Source organism: Micrasema longulum, unplaced genomic scaffold (assembly GCF_059751315.1).
Source record: "Micrasema longulum isolate JH-2025_06_02 unplaced genomic scaffold, ASM5975131v1 h1tg001072l, whole genome shotgun sequence".
In the NCBI taxonomy this organism is placed as follows: domain Eukaryota; kingdom Metazoa; phylum Arthropoda; class Insecta; order Trichoptera; family Brachycentridae; genus Micrasema; species Micrasema longulum.
This window is the reverse complement of record NW_028278260.1, coordinates 203,017-215,252: the sequence shown is the minus strand read 5'-3', so window position 1 is coordinate 215,252 and position 12,236 is coordinate 203,017. Positions and strand designations below refer to the sequence as shown.

Here is a 12,236-nt window from a genome sequence, read left to right as displayed (position 1 = left end):
GATTCTATTTCACACAGAATTGTGTTGTTCATCCACCTGGACCCAGAACTAAATAATTTGCTTATGCAAATTTATTTAGTTGTAGTTCCGGTTTATATTGTTTTTATACATTACACTATCATCATTCCGTGTCCGCTCCCTAGTTGGAGCATACGGTGTCCACAAAGAGCCTCCATGCATCTCTATCAGCTGCCAGCTCCTGTGTATCCTCTCAAATCAGGTTTATGTCCCTTAGTTCTGACATAAACTGCCGACGAACAGTCGACAGCGGATGTCCAGAAAGTCATGAACCTGATGCCTTGTAAAGTAGGCAAGCGTGATTAAGTCAACCGTATCACCTCTGCTTGATGACCATCGTTACCGGAGTTTGCTATGCAGGATGCGGACGCCCGTACTCTTATTACTTCATTCCTTACAAAGTCAAACCACCGCACACCCAAGATGCTTCTGATATACCTGTTTTCAAAATACAGTATTTTATTGTTTTGGGCCCTAGTGAGGTGCCACGATTCGCATCTATAGAGGTGTTATGCATGCGTTATATAGGCGGCTTTCGGTTTTAATTGAGTAAATATACGATTTCCAGACAGCCGTCATAGACACTTCCAGTTATTTTTGAAAGCTGTTTTATTCGCTGGATTACACTATCATTACATCAAAAGTAAAAAGAAATTAGATTTTCCTACATCCATATTTCTTCAATATTCCATCTGTTGATTTTGGCAAGGTGTGAGTTTGAAACCTTTATTACAGGCTTAATAAATAAGCCCTGACTACCATTTTCTTTTTTCCCTTACTTTTTTATAAGTTTTTTTTATCTCAGTATAGTACAGTACAACATACTTTATAATATCTTGTCATTTTGAAATATTATTGATTTATATTCCACTTATTTTTACTCTAAAATATATTATAGGTAAGAGCAGAAAACGAATAAAAATCTGAACTACAATTAACTTTTATTAATGCTGGCAACACCAAATGAATTACTGTCTGTGGTTAGTTTTGACAAGTTGGATATTCAATGTTACCATAAGAAAAAAGCCATAAATTAAAAATGTCTACACAATTTTGGCAGACCTACTTGCATCTTATAATCATATCATATTTCACTATAATTTTTACTCTGTTTTCCTTGAAAGCGAAAAAATAAATAAAACAAGACATTTTATGTAGATAGTTTATTAGTCTCATATAACAGCGTACATGTATTTAGGCTTGTACAAATTGGATAAAATGCTTTATATATTCTCTACAGTATAAAGAATTGTCAGTTCTAATTTCCCTATACAGTTTATAGACATCCGTGTAAACCAACATCAAGATAAATTACAATGTTTAATGGATTTATGATAGTTTCTGTGCTAGAAAAATGTTACGAAAGTCAGATGAGTTTTTATAAGCTCTGATATGTAATTTCACATTTAGAAATTGATTTGATATTGTATTCACCTCTCCAAGTTTGTAAAACATGTCAGTATGAGGAAATATGATATTAATGGTTTCAGTTTGAAAGACTAATTAAAAAATCCTTATTTTTTTACTTTAATTCAATACGAATTTTGCTAATCAAAATACATATAATAAATACTTTAGGCCTCTATCCAAATTTCTCATTCTTTCATAAAAAATAAATATTCCTTTATATATTTTATTTCTCTACGTAGATTCTCATAATAATATATGTATTTTATGCCTTTATAGATATACAATTTTATATATAAACTATTTACTATCACAAAATAAAATTAGCACGCAGTTTTTAAAAGTTGTAAATTGATATACCATTCAATCATCAATCCACTGAGTTTACTTTGAAATTAAATGATGTTCCTAATGGGATACAATTTCACATAGAACAATAATTATTATAGACAGACATACCATCGTACATAATTCCAGTAGTAGGATCTTCCATTATCTTCCCATTAGAACAAAAAAAATGTGTATGTTTATGAATAAAGTCCAGTTGAAGATAAGATATTGAGTAAATAAAGTTTTGTAATTAGTTTAAAAATGAATTCTAGGTATTGATATAAATAATTATAATAGATAAATGCAAGTTAAATATGTACATATATCAGTATTTAATAATATGTAGGTATACATAATTGGGTATATAAATAAATGTCAAATTTAATATTTTAAAATACTTTTGTAGAGAATGTTACTGACTGTCATTAAAAAAAAAAAATTTGGCAAATCATTATGAAAAGTAAAATAATATTCCATTTAAAAAGTATTGTGGGTTAATTGAAAAGGTATAAAAGGATTTTGGGATTAGCAACTTGTCTCAATTAAATAACCAGTTAAATCAACTCATTCAAATAACATTATTTTATAAACTGTATAAATAAGTTTGGTGTTAAAACAAATCAATATAATAAAAAATAATTAAATACATAAGTGCAAATTTGTTACAAACCTGTCAAAAATATATTTACAACTGAAAACAAGTCAAATTGGAATAATTGACAAGTTTTAAAATTTAAAATATTTTTGCTTATAAATTTGTATAAAATAAAGTAAATAATAGAGTTATATGTCGACAGGTTTCGAGGTTATCACCTCATCGTCAGGACTTATTTCTTTAACTGGACTGTCATTTACATACACATAATGTAATTTTTTTTCCACACACCAAATATTGTACTATATTAATTTACGCAATCATTTATTATATTTAAAAAAAGGGTGGAATTTTTTTAGCGGTTCAAAATGTTAACAAATAAGAATATGCTGATACTTTTTTGGATACATTTTTCTAATGATTTTTAAGGGTGCTGATTTGCTAAGTTAAATGTAGGTTTATTTATTTTAGATATTATTTTCTAGATACATTAGTGTTTTTAATTTGTTAACACATAATTTTGGTCTCCTAGAACATGAAATTGACACTTGTAAGGTACAACATCACATTTAATCGCTAAAGATGATTGAACGTAGACAAAGTCCACTATCTAATGTGCTTTCTTATGTTTAATATATCTACCATCATTACAATATTTAATATTTTTGTATTTGTACTTTTTAAAATCATTATGACAAGAATTTCATATTTTTGGAATTTTTGTGATCAAAATCATTTATTACTACACTTTGTTGGTAACATCAAAAATTTTGTCTCCAATAATAAAAAATAAAAAAACTTTTATGAATCTAAATTACTTGATTTTATTTTTAGGTTAGTTTTTTTTGTATTTTTACCCCACAGTTTTACATTAGAACACAACATGTTTCGGGTATTCAGAATTACCCATCATCAGATGTAAATGTAAATGGTAATTAATTGCCCTTTGTATTTAAACCATTTTAATTACCCATTATTAATAACTATGGGTAATTCTGAATATCCGAAACATGTGTTCTAATTAGTATTAAACTCATGTGTGTTGTAAAAATACAAAGTGTTTATAATATATTTAAAATGTTATTCCATAAAGTAAATGCTGAAACAATGAATATATATTATAGTCTGTCAAAGGGTAAAAACAATAAAAAATCAGAACTGTAAATGTTTTTATTGCTAGCAATATCAAATTAAAAGTGACTTGTTTTATGATTGGTTGTGTAACGGTCACAATATTTTATTTTCCTTAGTGTTTCGACAAAAAGAAAGCAATTAGAACAAACTTCTAATTTTTTTTTACTACAATTTTTTAAATATAATTTTATGGTTCTTATAAATTTTCTGTAATGATGGTAGATATTTGAGCGATGTGCGATGTGCAAGTGCATTTTGCTGTTAATTTTATTATCTCAGACCTACAGTCCTCTAAGTTTAAAAAATCTTTTTTTTTAAATTTACTTTTTCCACAATTACTCTACATTGTACATTTAAATATTTTTTGATATCTAGACAGATAGGTAAATATTGATGATATTAGTTACATTATTACGTAGGGTATATTTTCTAATAAATTGTATAAACACTTTGTTAGGTGTGATTTTAAGGGAAGACAACAATAACCTTACGAGGTACATTATACACAGATATTAGGAGTAATAGGTTCAAATTTGCTGAATAAAATATATCCACTGTGGTATAGGATCAAAATCACATTTTATATAATTTACTCTCTAGTTGATACAAAATTCAAATGGAAAAGTGCAAAATTGTAGAAATATCAAGGTATTCAAACTAGAAATATAATATTTAGGACGGTTAATAATATATATTAGGCTAAATGAATATATAAAATTATAAAAATTCCGCCACAAAATTTGGCCTCTACAAATCTTTGTTGAGCTTTCAAAACAGTTTATTTTATGATTTAATACAATGCTCATTTGTTTTCCATACAGTCCGATGTTACATTATCAACAGCGTAAAGCAGTTAATTATTTTTTACAATAATTTCATTCCAAATTATTTACAAGTTTGTAAAACAATATATTTTCGATGAAAAGTCATTGTGCTAAAATTTGTTGCAGTGTAAAAAATACTGACATTGCAACATACAATGATGTATTAGAACATTATTTATTTTGTATTTTGAAGTAAAAAATATGTCAGAAGTAACTTTAATTCTAATAAATTAAATAATATCAGTAGGCTTGCCACCATAGCAAAGTGGTCAATAAAAAAAATGTACTGTAGCTGGCATGAAATAAAGGACACCGGACTTAAGAAAGAAACTGTCGACCCAATCGGCTCCGCAGAGGGACTTCTTTATCATCAATTCGTATGGATACTGGACTCATCGATCTACAAAGTCGGCAGTCTCTTTCTTAAGCCCAATGTAGGTACTTTATTTACTGCCGGGTACTGTACTTCTATACTTGCTGTCAGTTCACTAATAATTTGCCCTCGAACTGACATTTGAGTGTGAAACTAATTATCTTATCCTTGTGATATTTAAAAAAAAAATAACACAATATACAGGTTTTTCCTACCTTAAATTAAACCGAACTCATAATATAAACATGCAAGTAGATGGTCCCCAAGAAAAATAACCTAAATTTGTATTTTTCTGGGATAATTTTTAGTGCCTTTTATCATCCGCAATGTAAAATAATAAATTAAAAAGTACATAGTATAGATATATGGCAGTGATGTAAATAATTTATTTTCACAGTGTTTCAGTTTATTATGAGTATTAACATTAAAAAAATCACATTAAAAATCAAAATTTCTAATACTTTTCTTAGGGACCATCGAAGTAATAAAAATAATGTCATAGAAAAGTACATAAATGATAAATTGAAAACATTTCAATTGAGTCAAGCCTAAAAAATATAAATAAAAAAAGGTTACAATAATTATTAAGCTATACATTTATATATCGGTGAAATTTAAAATGGTTCAAACTGGCGAATAAATGCAAAATGTGACAGTTTGTCAGAATTCAAATAAGTTGAGAAAAAATTATGTGAACGATCAATTAATTTGGGGTCTGTGTATAGCTTAATAATACTTCCGGGAACGTTGAGAAGCATTCTGTAAAGAATTTGACATTTGACCAACGACAAATTCAAGTTCTTTGACAGATCTGACCATGGACAATATAGCTGTTTATGGCACTCTGAGGTCTCGTGCGTGGACAGGCGTAGTATCTTCAGGGCTTGGGCTGTCGTCTCTATGAGGCTTGACCCTGACTACGGAGCGGCGAGTTGATGCAGAAGGGTCGTCGCATTGCGGGGCGTATTGTCCAGGGATTGTGAGAGAGCCGACGGTATATTGGGGACCAATCATGCTGCCATCGCTCAGGCGCATCTTCTCCGGATCGTAGCTGGATTGGGACTCCTGAGCAGAAAACATCAGCCCGACATTGAGTTGTGGGATGTCGTAGTAAACAGTCAGGGTAAGCATCATGAAGGTAAGTCCTACCAGAAGATAAACTAGAAAAAAAAAATATAAAGCACATTAATATATTATATTCATTTACCCAATTCGTACACAAACTACTATAAAATACATTGAAAAAACTCATGTCAGAAAAAAGTAAAGCCTTAAGAGCAAAATAAAACAAAATATATATACACTGACGGACAAACCATCACGCCGTTCCCATATAGGGGTAGGCACTGTAGGCGAGAGGATGGAACGCCACATAATTCTGTCTTTGCATACAGACCTCGCTTCCTCTGCATGCATTCATACATCTTCTCATGCACACACTCCAATTATTCAGACTTTTGACCAGTCCATCATCAAGTATATTTTAGATTAGGTCTTTTTCGGTCTTTGTCGTTTTCTGCACCCATCAACGCTCACATCATAAATATTTGTAGGCGTTCTTTCGCAGTTCATTTGCTTTATATGTCCTAACTAACGCATCACTCTTTTCTTGATTCTGTCAATACTGTTTTCTTAATTTAGTCATACATAATGCACGAATCTCAACATTTGCGCGCAATGCAGTTCTGCATGTGAAATAGAGTGTTTTTGTCTCATTAGCGACTCTCAGTTAAAAATCCTGAAAAACACAATGGAGTGAAGAGAAATCTGCCTCGTAGTGTAGTGTGAGGTCCCGAGTTCGGTTCTTGGAAAGATCGATACGAAATATTGTCGAATCCAAAGGTGGTTTGTCCCTAGGGTCTAGACTAGACCCGAATTGTAAGACTGATCACCTTACCTTCTGCATGCGCTGCATTTGGTGTACCAATACAGTGCCCTATGTACCTCTGGGTGTGGACAGGGAAATAACGAAGATGAATAATATTAGCCAAGTCATTGTTTAGCTCCAAGCAAAATATGATGTTACTGGTTATATCAAGCTGGAATTTTGTTTTCCTCACATCGCATTGCACGGCCAATCCAAAGGTAGACAACTCCTGAGCAGACCACCAAAGAGATGGATCGGTAGCAGGGAATCGCCCTCGGAAGAAACTAACGCCTACTCAGGCCACAAGGCCTATACTAAGAAGAAAGAGGATTTTTATTGCTTCTCAGTTATGACTTATCCTGGACTCACCGGTGGTAGCAACTTTGTAGAGTGGTCGCATGGGCTGGTTAGGAGTGTCCCCGGGTATGTAGTCTCCCAGTCCGATGGTGGTAAGGGAGATGAAGCAGTAGTACAAGGAGTCCAAGTAATCCCACCCAGGCTCCAGGATGCTGAACACGGAAGCTGGGATGGCCAGGAAGAAGATTACCAGCATCGACACTGCAGGCAATCAAAACACAGTTAATTATTAAGTGAATTGGTAATGAATTACTAAAGTTGCATATTAAATCTAATTTAATTTGTAGTTTATAAGTTGGTTTATAAGTTTTGACTAGGATGATGCCAGGTTTTGAATAGGTTAATGCTACCGTAGATTCACGGAGACTGGACCATTGAGCATGTACAATCCACGAGCCCACTGCGTGATATTGCATTATTGCCCATTTCAGACCATGGCAATCTATACGGCATGATAAAGTACACTATGGTGGATCGATATTTATTGTTTTACAATTATTTACTTATTTAATGCCTGGCAAAGGCAATAACCAGTACACCATGAGACCGACTAATCTCCAGTCGATTTCCTTTTCTTTTGCTGGATTTTTACCTGAGAATACCCGCTAAAATTAAATAATGATTTCGATAAAATTATCATTAAAATCTCTTTTGTTAAATTTTACAATATTATTTGAATCGGGTTGTAGTCCCGTGGCTAGTGTTGAGGACTCACGGATCAGAGGTTCGAGGTTCGAACCCCACTCCATCCCAACTTAATTTCCATTTTCTAATGGTGAGTTATTTACAACTCGTTGAAAATGGTCACCAAAATTGAAATATTTAGGTAAATTATGAGAACGCTAAAATATATATTTTTAATAATATATTAACCGAGGCGTTTTTATTGATATTTTTACTATAGTCATTAACTATGGAGTTTTATAAAAAATAACTAAAAATATACATGTTATCAAATTTAAATAGGTACTAACGAATCTAATAAATGTCAATCCACTATAAATTTATCGTGCCGTTCAGATTAAGATGATATGTGTGAAATAGGCTATTCTCCGTCAGGTATCACGCGATTGGTTTGTTTATTTGGAAATTCTTGTAATAATGAACAGACTTTAGTTTATGTCTTGGGGGTGCGATACATTTTAATTTTGTAATACATATTTCTTACCTATAATGAACAAGTGTAACAGCCGTATGGAGAAGGGCTGGTAGAGATGACCCAAGCGGTGGTTGAGGGCCCTGAGCAGCGCAGAGGTCGGCCACAGCAGGCGCTCCACCAGGGCAGCAAGAAGGACCAGAGTTAGGGGAATACCGCAGGCCGCGTATACCATGCAGAACATTTTACCGGCGCGGGACAGGGGCGTCACGTGGCCATATCCTGAACAGAGACAAATACAATAAAGTTAGAGACAAATAAAAAAAAAACACATGTTAATTTTTTTTATTTTCAACTAAAACAATTTTTTTTTTTTTTATGTATCGTACTATCATTATCATTCCCTTTCCCCACTTAATGGTGCATGGGGCACTACATTGGTACACCAATCGCAGCGTATCTGGATCATTTTTGTTACATGAAGGTAAGGTGATCAGTCTTACGCTTCAGGTACCAGTCTAGGGATTATGAAATATTCTAGTTGTAAAAACACCCTTTTAAATAATATACCATATCAACAATGTCAGGAATCGAACCCGAGATTTCTTGCATGGTAGACAAATGCGCTGACCATTACACCACAAGGCCAACATATTATCAGTGATATGATTTTTTAAAGTTTTGTATTTCTGAAACTACTCCGCGTGTGACATCTCAAGTTCTCTTCCGCCCCTTCTCGGTCAGTTCTGCCGATTGGTCCGTTGACGGCAAGTAAACCGAAAATCTCCCACAACTCTCTTATCATTAGTTGATTCATATGAACTAAGGACGTCGTTCAAAGTAGTTCGTTTTTATTAAAGATTTCAAGAAACTGCCGAATAATTTAATGCTCTACCGCGCGTAAGAAAATATTGTCGGCCTCGTGCTGTGATGGTCAGCGCGTTTGCCCACCATTCAAGAGGTTTCGGGTTCGATTCCCGACATGGTTGATATGAAATATTTAATTTTAAAAAAGGGTGTTTTCACACCACAATATTTCTTAGTCCCTGGGCTCTTACCTGAAGCGTAAGACTGGTCATCTTACCTTCATGTAACAAAAATGATCAAGATGTGCTTCGATTGGTCTACCAATATAATGCCCTATGCACCATTAGGTGCGGAAAGATAATAAATAAATCATTTTTGTATCCAATTTCCCGTATTGATCACAGAGGCATTCTTACTATGAAACTCATAAATTTTGCAATGTTTGATTATGTCCAAATGCTTGCAGACTGGCTGGATTTCCTCCCTAGGGAGTTGTTCATATTTAAATTTATTTCAACAGAGAGGGAAAACATTCTTGAGAAGGGAATATGGAAGTCTAGGCATTTACAGGGCTTATGACCTGTCATTGGCTGGTTTAAGTAGCCACTTTACACACTGTGTAACATTCACCATTCTGCCCATGTTTGAACATCCGGCAGTTACAGGGCTTATGACAGGTCATAAGCCCTGTCAATGCCTAGACTTCCATATTCCCTTCTCAAGAATTTTTTTTTTTTAAAGGAATAACCCGCTAAGGCTCTATTTTGAGGCTTGTCAGCAGGTGGGATAGAGGGGATATGGAAGAAGGTAATGAAAAATACACCACAACACCCAGACCAATTGAGAAAAAAATCTTTCTTGGATTTTTTTCTTGCAACTGGCGGGAATCGAACCCGCGACGCCAGTTTCACAGATAGCAGTTTAACCAACTGCGCCGCGGCACCTGTCAATGTTTTCCCTCTCTGTTGAAATAAATTTAAATCATAAATTTTGACTTAGAACTCTTTGAAAAATCATTTGGAGTTTACTTCCTTTGGCAATACTCAAAAAAAAAACAATTTTATAGAACAGAGCATTTCATATATATATAATATATAACATAACGTTAGAACTAGTAAAGTTGTTAAATAATTGTGGCTGTGAAAAAAAAAATACAAAGAAAATGTAATATTAATTTACTAAAATACTTTGTTTCATTATTTTACATTTTTCAAAACATTTTTCAAAATGCCGCATTTTACTAATTATAGTCCTTCCAAAAACAAGAGCCAGTTTAAATTTGAAAAAAAAATATTTTTTTTTTAGTCAATTACTCCAGAACTAGAATGCAAAGTTGTGTAGATTGTTTTAAGTATATAAATAACAAGATTTATTGTTTATCAATAAGTGTGTATACACATTTTTTCCGATATAATTTGTACTGTGCATTTTAATTACAATCTATTAATTATTATTGTAATGAACATAAAATATTAAATAAAAAACATGCTTGTTTAAAAATAAATACTCGTAAATATATGACATTTTCTGAAGTATTTGTTTTTTTCGCTCTAATTCAAAAGAGATTTTTAAAAACATTTAATATAACAATACATAACATCAACATTTTTAAAATCAGTATTCTTTACATTAAAAATGTTTTTGTGTAAGTTTTGTGAAAGCGCCATCACTACTTAATCGACCTATTCATGATTTGATTAAATGAAAATACCCACATATTTATAAACCAGTTTTTTTAATCCATAACTTAATACTCGTACATATTATTATATTTTTACCATTAAGAATCTCAGCGAAATTCAGACGAACGCAGAAGCATCCGGTGTATATTGTATTACCATATCATTAGCAACTAATAAAGCAATAGTTGTCTATGTCACGCTCATAAGCGCGTTTGAGCGCGAGAGACAGAGATTATTTTCATAATGCGTATGCCGTGCGATGTCATATCATCGTCCTATTCACGGATACTACACAATGCGTATGTGTAAGTATAGCGCACGCGCCAGCTTTAAAAAAATCCACCAGTACATATTCGTATTGTTATCTCCCAAGGAAGAAGTACATACACATATACGCATGAAATCTCCCCGGCTCATCTTCCCTCCGCCCCTCACCCCCGCAGTCCTATGACCTTGTGCATCCTTTTTGTTTCTTGAAATATCGAAAGTTTAAACAGCACGAAGTCGTTAGTCGTTACCGTTATACAAATAACACCAAAAACTGAAGGTGTTTCCACAACGGAGAAGCATATTAAACTGAAACAGTGTCCTACTATTTTAAATATCATCAACTTTTCTGCTAGCTCAAATTTAAAATACGCATTTGGCCATAATATTCATAATCACAATACGCGTTATTTAGGGAATCTTCATTTGTCTATGTTTCGCTCAACAAAGTCTGGCAGTAGGTCCTTGGAAAATATTGGCCATTCCGAATTTAATAAACTGCCTGATGAGCTAAGACACGAAAAACTGAATAAAAAATCCAGAAGTGTCGCAATTAAAAAATATTTCTTAAATCTTTTTGATAGTGATAATTATTAATGTAGTTTATATAAGATGGTGTTTTATGTTTCTTATACAATAATGTTTTCTTTTTATTTCGGATGTATTAATTTTTATGATATTATGTATTGTCAAAAAATGTTTTTTCTTATGTACGGTTCCAAATGAGTTTCTAATAACTCCTGTAGCTAAATCACAAATAACTATCGACGTGCTAATAAGCGATGTGATAACAATTTCTCACCATGGTTGTTTATCGTATTCGCGATCACAATGGAACATCCGTGAACATCTCATATTAAATGTCAAAATATTTACGTTTCGCGACGTATAATCCCACTGCGCAATCACATATTAAAATTTCACCGGTGTAAATATGGAAAAAACAAAGAAAATGCTATCTTTATTTATTTATTTATTATTTATCATGCTATTTATTGCATCGAGCCGGCGGTTGGCAAGCCAAATGTCAAGAAAAACAGTCGCCATAGTAATTGTAATTTAATTTGAACTTTTTTGTATTAAATACTCCTTACCATTTTGCAAATACAATATATTGTATTATATTGTATGGTAAACGCCGATTTTTCGCCAATGAACTGTATTTATTTACGAGGAAAACAAAAAACAAACCGACACGAGCGTTGACTTAGAGATTACACATGCGTTGACTTATGACTGCGATAACTTAAGCATGTTCATTATTGTTCATTGTGATCGCTCAAATGCTTAGCATGTTTTTAAGCACGTCGATAGTTATTTGTGATTGAACTACTGGGAGTATAATATGTAATTTTTTTATTATATGTTTTATCAATACTATCGAAAACTTTACTATCTTTAATAAACTGTGAGCTTCTTCACCATTTAAAAACAACTGCGTTTTAAAGAAATTATTTAAAAATATGACTGGGGAATGTT

The 12,236-nt window shown here is 32.5% G+C and overlaps 1 protein-coding gene across 1 annotated transcript in view; it reads right to left on the bottom strand.

The window, feature by feature from the left end:
* Positions 1 to 1,166: 1,166 nt before the first annotated feature.
* LOC148277186 (potassium channel subfamily K member 1-like) overlaps positions 1,167 to 12,236 on the bottom strand; it is a 68,822-nt gene continuing 57,752 nt past the window's right edge. The window contains exons 3-5 of the mRNA XM_088233226.1: positions 8,074 to 8,283; positions 6,918 to 7,106; positions 1,167 to 5,841 (exon numbers count right to left, since the gene is read on the bottom strand). Coding sequence (XP_088089352.1) covers positions 5,516 to 5,841; positions 6,918 to 7,106; positions 8,074 to 8,283 — 725 coding nt within the window. The 3' untranslated portion in view covers positions 1,167 to 5,515. The remainder of the gene's footprint in view (positions 5,842 to 6,917; positions 7,107 to 8,073; positions 8,284 to 12,236) is intronic.